A 16,159-nucleotide genomic window follows, 5' to 3' on the forward strand; every position below is an offset into this window, starting at 1 on the left:
TTTTTATGTATGTTTTGTAGAATATAACTGTGAAGTCATATAATTAATCTACATTACAATCTATCTATATCACAAATTTCATCCAGATCCTTCCAACCGTTACTGATCGAATGAGTAACAAACCATCCTCATAAATTCACGTGAAAAGAAAGTCTTATGTCAATGCGCCACGCTAAAATGCGCTTTAGATTCAAACATCTTACATAAAAGGTAACATAACTCACCTCTTGCTATTGCAGGCTAATCATTTATTGCTGTATCCTGCTTGGAAGGTTGCCAGGGAATTGACGCAGTGTCCTGGATTTTATAAGTCGAGTCTAGCAATTAGGGTTTGAAAGATATTTTGCAAAAGTTGTTTATGCCAAGATGTTTGAATGATAATCTGGGTTTTAGCTTTGTTCTTAACGGAGTTTTCAAATTGATTATATTATTTTGGTTACGTATGGTAACGAAGTGTGTTTATAAGCGATTGACTTCATTATTTTTGTTTTTGATTGAAAATTGTTGTCACTTGGTGATATTTTAGAATTTGGCGTTGTATCTATAGCGACTTTTATATGCTAGAGAATTATGTTAAATTATGTAACTAATTATGTTATTGCAAAGTAAGAGTTCTCTTAAGTTTCAGAAAGAGAAATAAACAAATGCTATGGGTCTGGGGGAATTGTGCTAACGGGTACAATTTTTTAATTAATGATTTTGTTCGTTCCGCTATTTAGAAACATTTTAGACTTAATAACATACAAACAGTGGAACAAACATAGTAACTACCTGTTAATTACAGATTAATTACGCATCCACTAAATATGAAGTTTTAAAAAATTGCGCATTTTTTTCAGTACGTATCTAAACTGCAATGTGTATGAACTAAATAAATCACTAAATTTACAATATGACTCCATCTCAAATTATTCTTCATAATGAAATACAAGAAGAAATATTTTGAATGTTGGTAGTAATATCAAACGATGGAAATAAAAAAGGAGTATGGAATGAAGGTACGTTATGAATGGAAAATGAACCTGCTACTAACATTTAATTATCATTTATTAAAGCGCTATATGATTAGAACAATAAATAATACCACAATTTAATTAATTCTCCAACTGTAGCATGTCCAACACCGCCGTCATGAGAGGGTTCCCGCCAAAACGTTTTATCTGCAACAGATTACAAATGGGTATTTAAAAATTAACAACTGTCAGAATATATCTCAAGTATTCGGTTTGAACGATGATAAAAAATTATATACGTTTCAAAACTTGTGAGTGAAATAAAATGAGTTGTCTAGATGGATCATGGGTTAAAAAAAAAGTTTATTATGATTTTTTTCAGGAGTACTCGACACCCACATACAAAAACTTCTGATTACGTTTTGTATTTTCTTATAATTAAAGTAATAAAGTAGAATTAAGAGCAACAATATACGTATTACGGATATAAGTATGTAACATAATCCTACTATCCTACTTCCAACTAATATTATAAATGAGAAAATTTGTAAGGATGTGTGTGCGTTTGTTGCTCTTTCACGCAAAAACTACTGAACCGATTGCAATGAAATTTGGAATAACATAAAGGCAATATGTGGGATACGGACTTACGCGGGCGAAACCGTGGGGCGCAGCTAGTATATTATAATTATTAGCATGTATTTGTTTGTGTCCATTTATGCAGTATGTGTGTGCATGTATATGAATATAAATCTTTCCCTAAACATAGGTACCTCATTTCTAAGGGAGCTGTCGAGATCTCGCAAAGTTTTCTTCGTGTACTCTAAGCTGCCAACCTCCTCCAGCAGCGTCACGCAATATCGCTTTGTGTTGACGTCTGTTGTACGCTGCTTGAGTATATCTGCTGTGGGCTCAGGATAAATCATCGTTTTAAATAGTGAGCTCGGGCGCAAACTCAATTTAGTTTTTTCCGGGAAAGAGGGACGAAACAGTTGTTTCTTAAGCTTATAGTTTTTCAGCACATTTCACACAGCAGTTGAATGTGCTGATAAAAGTTCCACATGGAATTTTGGCCTTCATGGATAAGTGGAACAGTTAGGCTAAATAAATAGATATAGTATATAGTATATTCTGCACATTTCGAGCGTTTGAACCGATATAACCACCCCTGATTACGCCCAAGCTGGTGAGGAATCTATTATATATAATATATAAAAAAATATTTAAAAGCTCAAGAATTTGTTTGTTGTTTGCTTGAACGCGTTAATTTTAGGAACTACTGCTTCGATTTGAAAAATTATTTCAGTGTTAAATATTGAGGCAGGCTTTAGGCTATATAACATCAGAAACTAATATAGATAACGTAATGATGGAATCGATTTGCTTACGTACTTTTACGTGTTTTACAAACATTGCAGAATTTATTCAGGAAAAGCTTTAATAATTTATATGTAAAAGCTGAAAAATATCGACATCTTATGAAATAAGAAGAAGAACATTGATATGATATATTGATTATTATAGATTGTCATGTGTCTCATCATATGTGAAAATATCATGATTTATCTACCAAACTATTGAACCGATTTACATAAAAGTACGAATTTATACTTGGAGAATTATTGGAGGATCAATGAATTTTCCTGCAATACCATGAGCAAAGTACACGCGAGCAAAGCCACGGGCGGAAATCTAGTTATTAAAGGATACTCAAGATGATTGCACCACGCGAACTTTTAGCAGCATGAATTACGGGCAAAGTAAATTTGCCTTCAGTTAAGTCCATGCAGTAATCATCTAAAACCTGAAATAAAAACAATCTATAAAACACAGTTATCAACACAAGAGATTAAAGTTAGTAAAATGGGGTTTACCTTGTCTGCTGGGCGTTCGTCACACGCCTGTAACAAATACGTAAATCATATTATAATACATCAATATATACTAATAATAAAGCTGAAATGCGCTTATCTCAGAACTACTGGACCGATTAAAACAAATCTTTAATTAATTATTCGATTTGTACGCGATATGAGTCAATCAAACGCGTAAAGAGTCAAGCAAATTTTTGCACTTTTGAGCCAGATTGACCTTTTCCTTGGCCTCGTAAACAGGGTCAGCCGGTTTTTTAACAATTTTGTTTATATATGTTAAGTTTTTAGACAAAGAACCAAAACTAAGTAAGAATATAAAGAAAGATTAGATAGTGTCCAATTAAATGCTTGCCTCAGGTTGCATAATGTTGTAATAATCATCTCTCAATTGGAAATACAAGCCGAGGGTCTTCGCAAAATTAGAATAATCAGTTTTGTTATCACTAAATATCTGCATAAGCTGGCACGCTAAATTGAACATACCTCCCGTCTCTGTAATTGTGAAATAACATTATTATTTGTATTTATTATCTTATACCTTTAAACGAGCAATTCTTGTATAGATATATATATATATATATATATATATATATATATATAATTGGAATCTCGGAATCGGCTCCAACGATTTTCATGAAATTTAGTATACAGGGGGTTTCGGGGGCGATAAATCGATCTAGCTAGGAATTTTTTTTAGAAAATGTCATATTCGTGTTTTTTTTTCCTGACATCTATTGGTGAATAATTATACTATTTTGCTTCGTAGATAGCTGGACAACTGAAATAACACATAGGCACTTTTTATACCGATATTCCTACGGGATACGGACTTACGCGGTTTCAACCGCGGGTCACAGCTAGTAAGTGTAAATATGAGAAATGCCATGTATTAAAAGTTTCTTGGAATTGGTAATGATCACTTTTAGTTAGTCAATCGTCGAATGTTATATCAGAGTTATTTTCCCAGGGCCTTTATACAACTTAATGTTAACAATCCGAAACCTACAGAACGTAGATGTTAGAACTTCTCTCTTTCCAATCCAACATGTGACAATATTTTAGAAATCCGCCAAAGAACTATCTAGAATTCTTTTATTATTCTTTTTTAAAGCTCAGCGGGCTACCGAGTCAGTATCTCTAATGGTATGTGATGGAAAGGAAAGGCCTTTTCAAATGTGCTGGCCGCTTTTAAGTACGTGGTACGAAAATTATTGATTACGGGCATTAAGAAAAATGTTAAAACTATGTTAACACGACGTAAGTGCTTTTATAAGAAGTCTAATTGAATAAATTTATGTTTGAGTGTGAGCTTCAAGGGAATGGACTGGAAAGGGTGAGGGAAAATACCTTAAACTTTTATAACAAGTAAAGCTAAATCACTCGTTTCTTACACGTACTTTGTTGGAGCATCGCTTTGTATTCCTCTTCGGTTGGACAGATGAAACTGTCCCGCCAATATATCTCCTTGCCCTGACCTCGAATCAGTTCCAACGATTGCTCAGAGAAGGTCTGCTGCGCCTGAAATTAGAGAGGCAATCGAAATCGATCTAACGTATAAAATTCTCGTGTCACAATGTTCGTTCCCATATGACTCCGAAACAGCTGGACCGATTCTCATGAAATTAAAAAAAAAAATCTCTTTGTACACATCTCGGGTAGGATTGAGGATCAGTCAACATCTATTCTTCATACTCTTAAATGGTAAGAGTAAGGCAGAACAGCGTTTGCAAGCATTAGTTTTTGTCGGCTAATTTTCGTATAAAAGAAAGTGTTTAACGGATTTTAATTATGTAGACTAGTGTGATGGGATTTAAGTTATCTCTATTAACATCATAAAGGCGAAAGTAACTCTGTTTATCTCTCCCCTCTTCACGTCTGAACCAACGAACCGATTTAGATGTAATTTGGACAAAACTAGAAACGTAAATACGTTTTTAGCAAATGTAAATAAGTACAGTCCAGTATAAAGGGCAGAAATTCGATAAACCATTTCAATATTTGTCTTCGTGACCTCACAAAGGTCGTATTTAAACAGAATGTAGGGGCAAACAAATAAACAACTATACGGGTTAAAGATAACTTTACCTTCCCAAGTTCTAAGATTCCTCGATATTAAAGGTCAAAGGTCAAGAAACGTTCGTTCTTGAATACTTCGATTTCTATGCATTACGTATCCTCAAAACTATTCCGAAACTAAAACATTAGTTTTTTGCAGGGTAATGTAATTTTGAATGACTCTGTTCACTTTGATTTTGTGTTAAATTTACAATATTTTCTTGGAGATTACTATTGTAATGTTATGTGAAGATTGTTGGTATAAAAGCAGCTACTTTTATGAAAGACTTCGGCAAAATGTGACAATATTTCGGATGTCGCTAGTGACAAGCAGAGAGAATCACAAATAAGCAGATATTTAACAGATTTTGAAAATTTCAGGTCCATTTATTTAAATGATGTGTGTAGACTTTACATATGAAAGTACGTATAAAATAGGAACATTCTCATAATCTGTGTGCTAACCTTAGCCCCCAACTTGCAACATTTTAATAGAATCAACATAAACACATGGACGCTTGTGTTGACAGCCCATGGGACGCCGTACACGCAGTGAGCGGCTGGCAGGCCGCGCCGGACTGTAATGTTGTCTTGTATATCGTCTAATCTGAGAAATATAACATTATATATATCAGCATAAGATCTAAAATTGCCTAAACCGAAGCCAATTAAAATGGATAACTCCGAAGTCTGAGTACAGAACTTAGTAAATGGGCTGTTCCTACATTAAATTCCTCTTGAAGATAGAATATGCACAGGCACAATATAATCACGATTTGAGTGGTATAAATCGAATATTTTATTAATTACATATCGGACATTTTGTTCCGCGATAGCTATTTCATAAGAAAGAAAACATTTATACCACACCACACTATTTCCGCTGGCTATCAATAAACGATAATCCATTCGAATAGCCATTTCCCTAAGATTTATGATTCTAACAAAAGTATGGTACTTCTGAGTGAGTTATGTCTATTTCATTCCTGATAGGATTTTCATACACTCATAGTATGTGTAATAAAGTGTATTACTCTCTATATTACCGATTATAAATTACTAGCCTTCCGCCCGCGGCTTCGCCCACTTACTCATAGGGAAAGATGTTTCCATGACGTTTCACAGAGATAAAAAATAGCTCTCTAGTCTGCTAAATAGTAAGATTAGTTAACAAAAATTGTTAAATATTAAAAATAAATTAAATTGTACAAAAATTATACCATAAAATCATATCGTTGCGACGTGAAAGACAAAAAAACAAAGTAACATTCGCATTTATAATATTAGGTACAAGTATGGATTCATTTTTCTGTAGGAAATAAGGTTATAAACTGTTATGATGGTCCATTCAATTTGAAATAAGAGATAACAGTATACAGAAGTTTTTAAATCATCTCAAAAGTCTCGTAAAATCTCATCTGCGTTTCTTATCAACAAAACGTATTGTAATATTTACATCAAACTGCAGTCGCTGTACATTTGTATGATGTCAACGACCTCTCGCATCGTCTCTTCGGGCAATCGCAGCCAATGGTTGAACGCCTCTGCGATGCGCTTGCGCAGCCCCTTGCTCGCGATTTGTATAACATGAGTATAGGGCAGCAAGAGCTCCTGGAAATTGACAATTTATGTGCGAATAAGGAATATGAACGCATTTTTTAACGGTTCTCACTATATTTCTTATGTTTTAAAATAATTTATCCATCAGTTAAAACACAGTTGACAAGTATTGACGTTTATTTTGTTGTTGTAACGGATTGGCTGGGATTGAACGCGCTTATACGTTGCACGGAGCGGGCGGACATAATAAATTTCTATGCAAATAAAAGAAATATTTATTTTCTACAAAAAATTCACGTCCGAGGTGAGGAGATAGCACTCCAAATTCTAAAATAAGCAAATGGCAACAATTTCCTATCTAAGACAAATATAATTACGTCAATTGGCTGAAAATACGCATATTCAGCGGATCTTCCTCTGCAAGTGTTCATGGGCGATGGTGTTCCCTTACCATCAACGAATCACCAGCTCAGAAACAAAAAAAAAACACAGTTGAATTGAAAAGCTTACTGATCTAGTTATTATCTCAGTTAATATGTAATAAATACAGATTTCGTAAAATATATAAGTAATTACCTTCTCTAGGTGTTCCTGAGCTTGGCTTTCATTCGGCGCCATTTAAAAAATCAAAATGTCTCTCACTGCCACAGATTACAAAAGATACTTATGCCGGAGCACTGTAAGGTATAAAATCATAATAATGCAAACTTCAAATATACTTATATACAAAGTTAAAATTGCATTGCTTTACATTTACATTTAAATGCTTTGATCTGTAATTATTGTTAATAGCTAATTCTCACGCATTTGGATTTCTGTTCTTTCAACCGACTACAAAAAAGAAGGAGGCACTCATTCCAACACTGTTTTTTGCATTTTACCTTAGAACTTTTGACTGAGTGAATCAATTTTGATAATTCATTTTTTATTCCATAGCTGGTGCCTTCCGTATGGACTTATTTAAATTTGGTATTTTTCTAGTAATTTGAAAGCGGTTAGTTTAAAAACAATTAGTGTTTATAATATAGACTAATATAAATATTAAATGTTATTAAATTCTATTTAAAATCCATCCAACCTTGATTTTCATACATTGTTACATTGATACCTGTTTACTGTAACAATAAAAGTTACAAAAAATGCAATAATAACTGTTATCGATCTTTTATTTTTTTATGAAAAACAAAGGCAATTAATATCTCCACAGTGAAGTAATCTCACATCTTAAGATTTAATTGTTTCGTTTCTCACATCTTAAGATTAAATTGAGGAAAAACCGCGAAGTTTAATATTCAAAAGGTTACCGATTAAAATTTATTCATATTCAACATAACAGTGTGAGAGGCCGCTAGTGTGTTTATCTGTGACTTGAGCTTTAATTTTTTTTTGAAAAAATGATAAATGGAAACCTACACTTAGAGGAGGTATTTATTAATTGTTTATTTTAATGGAAAACTTAGTTTTCTAGGGTTTCGTTTTCTTCTTCTTTCATTCTTATTTGATGAAATAAGTCGCGGAATAATTTGTGTAAAATCATCTTGTCTTAATTCTACACTTAGAATTAATTTTTATCTTACTTGGTGTGTTCCAATCACCAGATAGTTCACACTCATTTAAAGAACGAAATCAATAATTTGAATTTGAATTTGAAGTGTAAATTTAAGTTAAATACAAGTTATGTATTTATAAATCAAAAACTTTTTAACGGATTTTAAACGCGATTTATTCATTATATTATGAACCCTACGTTTCGAACACTTTACAGCGAGCGTGGTCACGGGGAGACTCATTACACTATCTTATGATAAACATAATAATAATTATAGTTTAAAAAAAACTAAAAAACACGCTTTTATTGCAAATTGAACTAAAAACTAGAAAATATTTTTGGTGGCAAAGAGTTTAATGTAACTATACTTGCAGATGAAACAATCAATCATAATGAATCACCTCAAAACAAAATTATAATAAAATTTAAATTATTAATTAACACAATGATTCAATTCAGAATAAAAAGCGTGGGTGCTTAATATTATTAAATATTACAATCATCCTTGGTAACTATCTATGAGAGGATTATTATTATTATTATCTATGAGAGGTTATGAACTACAGTAAAATGCACCCCACGCTTTTTACTTCTGGAAATTGATGAAAATGATGTTCAAAGATTCCATTACATACATGCATACATACATACATACATACAGGCCAAGCTAATAAAAGCGTGCTTAAAAACCACGCTCGCGGTAGTGTTCGAAACGTCGGGTTAATAATATAATGAATAAATCGCGTTTAAAATCCGCTAAAAAGTTTTTAATTTCTAAATGTATAATACTCGCGTGAAATCAAACACAAGAAAATACAAGTAGATATAGTACCTAATATATGTGTTCAACAATCCGTCTTAAATGTGTTCATTCTAGTAATATTAGTAAAAAGTTTAGTTAAATAATTTCTGCAATGAACCTCGTACAGTTCTTATAAATTCATATAATTCCACAGAATCATGATTCATTTCAATATCAATGTCAAATGTCCTGTTGGATGGCAAAATATGCATCTGTTTGCATGACACCATTAACTTGTTACCGTTAGGTCAAGGAAGGTTTTTATGCATAAATGTAATTATATGCATAAATTAATAATATTTCTCTTACACGTGGAGCATTAATCTGAATACATTTCCAATCGACAATAATATGTTTATTCAATAGTATTAAAACATGATTTTATTACTGTGTTAACGAGATCCAAGATTTATTTTTTCTCGAAAATCATGTTAACAATAAACTCTAACAATATAACTTCCAATTATTAAATTATTATATCTACTTAACATAAAAAAAACATTTTAAAATTATTCCAGTAGAGGTCTATTTAGAATATTTTATTAAATTCAGTTAAATAAATAATAACAACTTATCTTCAATGAGAAATTTTGAAAGAATAGAAAAAATTTGATCACGAGGCAGGGTTTTTTCTATTCTTTCAAAATTTCTCATTTATAAAGCATTTCAATGCTATAAAACTAAAAATTAAACTTATCTTCAAATTCAAAAAATAAAACCAAATTAAAATGGGGTGACACGGGTGCCACCAGCATAAATAAAAAAGAAATCATTAAAATCAGTTTACCCTATTGAAAGTTCTGTGAGAACAAATCCAAATAACAGTCGAATTGAGATACTCCGCCTTTTTTAAAGTCAGTTGAAAATAAATATAGTGATCTGAATTAGTAATCAGTTTTATTAAAAACTACATTAAAGAAGGCAAGTTAGTTTCTATAATAACAAAACTAACATTTAGAATAAGTAGATATGCAAACAAAAAAAATAAATATGTGAAAATGTTTTTACAGCTTCTTATGAAGCGGTAATATTCTAGCAGCGGTTATTTTTTTCGTCATTAAAGGCTAATAAACTGGTTTCCATTAAATCAATGTCATTCGTTGTAATTATACACATTACAATGGAACGTTTTTTATACTAGGTAAGCATTTGATTCATTACACTATCTTATGATAAATATAGAATCTTATGTACTCATAGATAATGATTTGATCTTGTTTCTAAATTCTACAATGATCATGTCTAGAGGAATTATAAAAATTTGTAGGTTATAAAAACACAAATTTTTTCGATGGAATGCTTAGATGAATAAGAAAGAAAAATTAATATAATAGTAAGGTATACTAAACTACTTTAACTCTTATTCTGTTTGTTCTTCGTTCTGTTTTTGCAATTGTGTCGTCTGGAGTTGGAATCATTTTCAAAAATTATTAAAATGAAGTTTCTGGATATCTTATACCTTTAAACGAGCAATTCTTGTATATATAATTGGAATCTCGGAATCGGCTCCAAAGATTTTCATGAAAATTAGTATATCGCCCCCGAAACCCCCTATGGGTTTCGGGGGCGATAAATCGATCTAGCTAGGAATTTTTTTTAGAAAATTTCATATTCGTGTTTTATTCGTGTTTTTTTTTCCTGACATCTATTTGTGAATAATAATACTATTTTGCTTCGTAGATAGTTGGACAACTGAAATAACACATAGGCACTTTTTATACCGATATTCCTACGGGATACGGACTTACGCGGTTTCAACCGCGGGTCACAGCTAGTGATTTTTTAACCTGGTAACATCATTCTTGTAAAAATGTTAAAAATGTTCCTCACATGAAATAGTTAAAATTCTTTGTACACAAACACAACAGTCACTTCTCAATGTGGGAGTTGAGCATGCTTCGGCACAAATTGGGCTAGATTGCACCGGGGAACCGCACCCCACAGGAAACTGGTGTGAAATAGCCTAATACCTTTTCTTATCCTATACCCCTTAAAAGCTGGCAGCACATTCACAAAGGCACTACCTCTGCGAATTTTCATGTACGGTGCTGATCGCTTACCATCAGGCGAACCACTCAGCTGTCCAAGATAAGATAAAAAAGAAAAAAAATATATAGTGAATTGATCATTCACGCCGAATGCTTAAGTGGTCCTTGACCTTGACCATGTTAAAGAAGCATTTAAAATTATTTGATACAAGGTTGTAATAAGAATCTTACAACATATGTAACGTTAAATTTGATGATTTTTTTTTTGTTAACGAAATGGCTTAAGAAAAATGAGGCTTCATTTGGAGAAGGCATTTTAAAATGTTATTTATTTTCCAGTTATTTAGACTCAAAATAAGATAAAAGAACACTTCGATTTGACTTGTTTCGTCCTCGTATGTCACGTTTTTTTGCAATAACCGTACACATTTATTTAAGAATTATTTGTATGAGTATAATTTATTACCTTCTGGTGAAAAATATATAAAGTTATCGTATCATACTGTATGACTTTAGATTCTGATTCTTTTAGATTCTTATGACATCTGCCCACCCCTTGGACAAGTAGCAAGTGTGTTGGATTAGGGCCTCATAGGAAGCCCGTGTCCCTACAGTAATGGGAAGGAAGGGAAGGAATACGTATGAATTGCCAACCAACCAATTAAAGCTAAAACTTAATAATATCATATTTCAGGAGCTCCTCCAGCCATTCACGCACATATTAGAAATTTCTAGTAAAAACATGCGCAGGGGCATCGCAGAGGCCTTCAACCATTGGATGAAAATATCAGATGAGAAGATGAATGAAGTCCTGGAGATAGTTAATATGTATCATAATGCTTCTCTTTTGTAAGTATTAAATACGTTTTAATATTGCCTTCTAGAATTTGTTACAACTTTCGAATTGTTTTTAATAACGATCTGCTGGTAAAACAAACATACTAAAAAATATATATGCAATAGACAATACAAGGCGTGCATAGTTCTAGGGTTTCATTTTTCAATTTATTTATCCTTTAAGTTCTTGGGTTTCAGGGTTCATCTTTCCATTTGTTTCCATTTTTATCATTCATTCCAGAGTTTCATTTATCAATTTGTTTATCCTTTAAATATTTGATTTCGTGACTTCTAGAGCTGATGATATTCAAGACGGTGATACTATACGGCGAGGGATTCCAGCCGCTCACTGCGTCTTTGGTGTCCCCATGACAATGAACGCATCTGTACATGTAATTATGTTGGCCATGAAACGATGCGGGAAATATCATCCGAAAGTAATTGATCCTTTCCTTTTTTGTATGGATATTCTGACATGTTTAATATGAATTCTGTTTTTGAAGGTGAAAAGCAAATAATAAATTTAGGAAGCTACGCTACAATAGGCCCATTATAAATCAATTATCAACATTAACGTTATTATCGAAACATAAATAAATAAACACAGCGATGAAATAACGATACACCTCATTCCAAATTAATGGATAATCTGATGACATTATTATTAATGAATTTCAGGGAATAGAAATAATTAACGAGCAATCTCTAGAACTTGTTCGGGGCCAGGGGAAAGAAATATATTGGCGAGATATGTTTGTCTGTCCAACTGAAGAAGAATACATGGAAATGCTAAGGCAAAGTATGTAGAAAACAAACGTTGTAATAACACTTTTCTAATAGTTCTGCTGACTGTACAAAGGCCCTTCTAAATATGTTTTGTATGATAAATATTTCGGTTTAAAGTTGTAGTTTTGAGTTTGCGCAAGTTTTATGGAAAATATGTATTAAATAAGTTTTGCGAATACAGCCAAAATAATTTATGGAATCAATCGAAAATGTACTACCTACATACTGACTTCACTATAAACATTTAAGTTGCCATAAAAATAATTCAGGGAAAACCGAACCGAGAAAGACAGGCAGTTAAACTAAAATCAAAAAGTAATCAATACCTACAAGACTATATTCACGATTTCAGAGACGGGAGAAATGTTTAACTTAGCGGCCCGACTGATGCAGCTATGGAGCTCGAATACCAAAGACTACCGCGCCTTCGGGAGGAAGCTTGGCATGTATTTCCAGTTGAGAGACGACTACTGTAATATCGCACAGCCAGAGGTAAGGATTATCTGTAACTCTTGGTAATAGATCTTAACATTAGGCTCTTGACATTGGCAATGGGTCTTTCCACCTTAGAAGGAGTCGCAGATGAATTCTAATAAACCCGTGACTCCTTGTCTAAAGCAGCTTGACAGAACAAAGAGTTCAGTGTTTAATCTGTAGAAATCTGACGTAATCCACGGATCTTTCACCGGAGGGCGTAGGTATCTGTGTATTTCCCCACAAAAAAGGTCTTTACTCATTAGTGGAGTGTTATGCTAGTAATTCATAAATATATATAATTTCTAAGTTTGATATGGTGATCAAATGATATGGTGATTAGAACTTCCTAAACAACGCACCACATTCTAAAAGAAAATATATATAATATGCCTCTCCATGTAGCTAGTTTAGTTAAACACGTGTTTTGACAACCCTAAAGGCGATTTATGATTTATGTAACTTCTGTGATATTTTTTCAGAAATTAGAAGAGCGACCGTCTGATCAGGTAATTATTCTTTCCAAAAATCAAAATCTATACACATATATATTTTAAAGATATTTAGACTAATATTATCAAGATTCCAGAATGGTTTGCTTATTCGAGCAAGAATTTGAAATTGTTTCATCCATTACATTATTCCTTTCAACCCGCTAAGTCTAAAACTTTTACAGATCTTAAACGACTATTATATGGACCTAACAGAGGGCAAATTCACGTTACCAATCATCCATGCAGCTCGGAGTTTGAAAGGCGCATCCGTTTTAAGTATCCTTTTCAACAAATGAGTCTTTTCAATGTAGGGTACTCTTCGAAGGGGCTCAATTATCGTTTGAATGCAAGTAATGATAGATCTTGAATTCATTCTCTACACTTTTAACGTTGTAACGTTTTATACAATATTGAAATATGTAAGACGTGTATTGGAAATATTTTAATTAGTATAGTGTTTAAATTGTTGGGAACAGATGATAGGTTATATATATATATATATATATATATATATATATATATATATATATATATATATATATATATATATATATATATATATATATATATATATATATATATATATTATGTAGATGATAGGTTAGGTATACTTATTAGATTTACCTGATGATTGTGTGTTTTTTAGATTTTCATCTACTTTAAAACGGACCAATTGAATTCAATCTTTGTACGCTCATCCAGAATCGGAGATATGACAATTTCATGAGTTCATCTTATTATCCTAATTAGGATCACCAGGAATCAACAAATTGATTCTTGACGTATATTCCATACCTATGTTTTATAATCTGTTGAACTGTATTTATACTTTGTTACTTCCAAGGTCGTAATTTAGAAAGATTTGAAATACCAAAATATTCAAGTTCCATACAAGAACATCAACGTGTTATTGTATAAGCATATTTTGCGGTCAGGTTTGTGGTTATGGCAGAATTTCCTTGACTGATTTAGTAATCATTTTCAATAACAATTGATTTTCCTTCTTGTACAGTATTTAAAAATAGATTCATTGCTTTGGTTATTTACTAAGAGGTACATAAAAATCTGTTATAAAAAATAAATACAAATTATTAAAAAAGCAAAAAAAAAAATTGAATATATAGTTTATTTTACCCATGAATTATTACCGCCTTTGCATTGCCACCGTCGGACACGTTCTTTCCCATTGAGGTTGCCAGTAAGAGAATTACCTTTAGCAATAAGGCCGCTTTTTGTGTACTCGCCACGCTCTTTGATTTCGTTATTTTATAGTGTATATTTACAATATGGTATTATACAATAAAATGTTTAACCAAATTGAAAAAACACCATTTTCCCGTATAAATAAATGTAGAATTCCTTAAAGATATTCAGGTATTCTGAAACAACGTACAAAAGACATAAACTTAAAGCGATATTGCGTCAGTTTGCTGGAAGATCTAGGCAGTATGGAGTATACGAGGAAAGTATTAAGGGACCTGGATCGAGAGATTCGTGAAGAGGTACATTTTTTAATATTTACGAGAAATCATCCTTTAGATATTCTGAGATAAAGTATGCTGATATGATATTTTTGGGAAGAAATACATTTCTTCCCAAAAATATCAATAGGAAAATATAATAGGAAGTTTACAGAATTGCCATTTTTATAGAAATGGTATGATGATGATGCAATCACTCTTTATACTAATGTTTTTGATATATATCACAAGTAATTTTACTATGTACTAAGAAACTCGCACTAATTTTGCACATAATCAAAATACATATGCAACTAGCCCCAGCTTGACAAGCGAGGCGAAATAAATGTTCATGGGACAAATATTCCGAATAGAATAGGGAAATATTTTATCCCCTTGGGGGTAGTATTTGTCAAAATACTTTCTTTTTAGACTGTTTGTTGATAGATACCAACCATATAGAATTAATTATTTCATGCCTTATTCTTTTAGTCACCTTCCAATTTTATACTTAAAAAAAATGATTTTTGTTACAATGATATTCAATGTTGAATAACATTATAATTCAAAGCAGTAGTTTAATCTCATTATTTATTCAAACCCACACATTCACACTTATTCAAATATAAAAGCGCGAGTTTATCATAAATTATTTACATGACAGTATGACAAAACATGAAAATATTTCATAATATAACAACGGTACTTATAATAATTTGAATTTACTACTAATTTGCAGATTGCACGACTTGGCGGCAACCCAGCGATGCTTTCGGTAATGGATCAGCTCCTCACTTGGGAACAAACTTCCAGATAATTATAATATGATATTTATTTAGTAATTCTAGAAGGTTCGCTAAAAGAATTCGGCTGAGTGGTTGGGGAGTTTGTTTATAAACTATCCAATTGGGAAAGCGCTTAGAAGTCTATGATTTAAGTACTCTGGTGCGATCCTTTGTGAGTTTTAGAAATTTAGACTATTTCAAGTAGAGAAAACTGGACTTTGTAAAGTTACCTACTATAACTACATATAATGGTTTGTGATATACTTTTTACTCGTTGAACGTAATGTAATATACATAATTAACTTGTTATATCATGGTTTTTGTTTAAATAATGGACGGTTTTAGAAATAACAACTGAATATTGTTTTAAAGTTTAGCTTTTCAGCAATATAGAAGTTATATCTACAACCTAATAACTATGAACCTTTAGGAAGCGTTTGGGAATCAGACGTCGGTACCAGCATGTGCGGTCTATAGAGGCTTCGGCTTCCGAACAAAGTGACACTGTTAGAACTGTCTCATAAATTAGAAGTTATTGACAT

The 16,159-nt window shown here is 32.1% G+C and overlaps 2 protein-coding genes across 4 annotated transcripts; one reads left to right on the forward strand and one right to left on the reverse strand.

Moving 5' to 3' along the window:
* Positions 1-1,028: 1,028 nt before the first annotated feature.
* Positions 1,029-7,171, reverse strand: LOC119839177 (geranylgeranyl pyrophosphate synthase-like). Its single transcript, XM_038365387.1, has 9 exons — positions 7,019-7,171; positions 6,339-6,493; positions 5,348-5,489; positions 4,225-4,345; positions 3,180-3,319; positions 2,828-2,854; positions 2,664-2,757; positions 1,727-1,854; positions 1,029-1,160 (listed from the first exon to the last, which is right to left on the reverse strand). The coding sequence occupies exons 1-9, from the start codon at positions 7,058-7,060 to the stop codon at positions 1,095-1,097; spliced, it is 915 nt and encodes a 304-aa protein (XP_038221315.1). The 5' UTR covers positions 7,061-7,171; the 3' UTR covers positions 1,029-1,094.
* A 577-nt stretch (positions 7,172-7,748) lies between these two features.
* LOC119839198 (geranylgeranyl pyrophosphate synthase-like) lies at positions 7,749-15,926 on the forward strand. Of its 3 annotated transcripts, XM_038365411.1 has the most exons (10): positions 7,751-7,866; positions 9,804-9,934; positions 11,476-11,630; positions 11,914-12,055; positions 12,297-12,417; positions 12,757-12,896; positions 13,361-13,387; positions 13,555-13,648; positions 14,747-14,874; positions 15,572-15,926. In XM_038365411.1, the coding sequence occupies exons 3-10, from the start codon at positions 11,524-11,526 to the stop codon at positions 15,647-15,649; spliced, it is 837 nt and encodes a 278-aa protein (XP_038221339.1). In that variant the 5' UTR covers positions 7,751-7,866; positions 9,804-9,934; positions 11,476-11,523; the 3' UTR covers positions 15,650-15,926. The 3 variants fall into 3 exon arrangements, with proteins under 3 accessions (XP_038221337.1, XP_038221340.1, XP_038221339.1); XM_038365409.1 differs by lacking the exon at positions 9,804-9,934 and having other exon boundaries at positions 7,749-7,866; XM_038365412.1 differs by lacking the exons at positions 9,804-9,934; positions 14,747-14,874; positions 15,572-15,926 and having other exon boundaries at positions 7,749-7,866; positions 13,538-13,648.
* The last annotated feature ends 233 nt before the right edge of the window (positions 15,927-16,159 follow it).

This window comes from Zerene cesonia, unplaced genomic scaffold (assembly GCF_012273895.1).
Source record: "Zerene cesonia ecotype Mississippi unplaced genomic scaffold, Zerene_cesonia_1.1 Zces_u009, whole genome shotgun sequence".
NCBI lineage: Eukaryota > Metazoa > Arthropoda > Insecta > Lepidoptera > Pieridae > Zerene > Zerene cesonia.

What these genes read in the sequence shown, in the direction of transcription:
- LOC119839177 (XM_038365387.1), bottom strand. Translation starts at nt 7,060, where the DNA reads ATGGCGCCGAATGAAAGCCAAGCTCAGGAACACCTAGAGAAG. An exon ending in ACAACATTATGCAACCTGAG is followed by an intron (nt 2,855 to 3,179) that starts GCAAGCATTTAA and finishes TATTTGTTACAG; the next exon opens with GCGTGTGACGAACGCCCAGC. An exon ending in ACGAACGCCCAGCAGACAAG is followed by an intron (nt 2,758 to 2,827) that starts GTAAACCCCATT and finishes TTTTTATTTCAG; the next exon opens with GTTTTAGATGATTACTGCAT.
- LOC119839198 (XM_038365409.1), top strand. Translation starts at nt 7,837, where the DNA reads ATGATAAATGGAAACCTACACTTAGAGGAG. An exon ending in CATGGAAATGCTAAGGCAAA is followed by an intron (nt 12,418 to 12,756) that starts GTATGTAGAAAA and finishes TCACGATTTCAG; the next exon opens with AGACGGGAGAAATGTTTAAC. An exon ending in ATCGAGAGATTCGTGAAGAG is followed by an intron (nt 14,875 to 15,571) that starts GTACATTTTTTA and finishes ACTAATTTGCAG; the next exon opens with ATTGCACGACTTGGCGGCAA.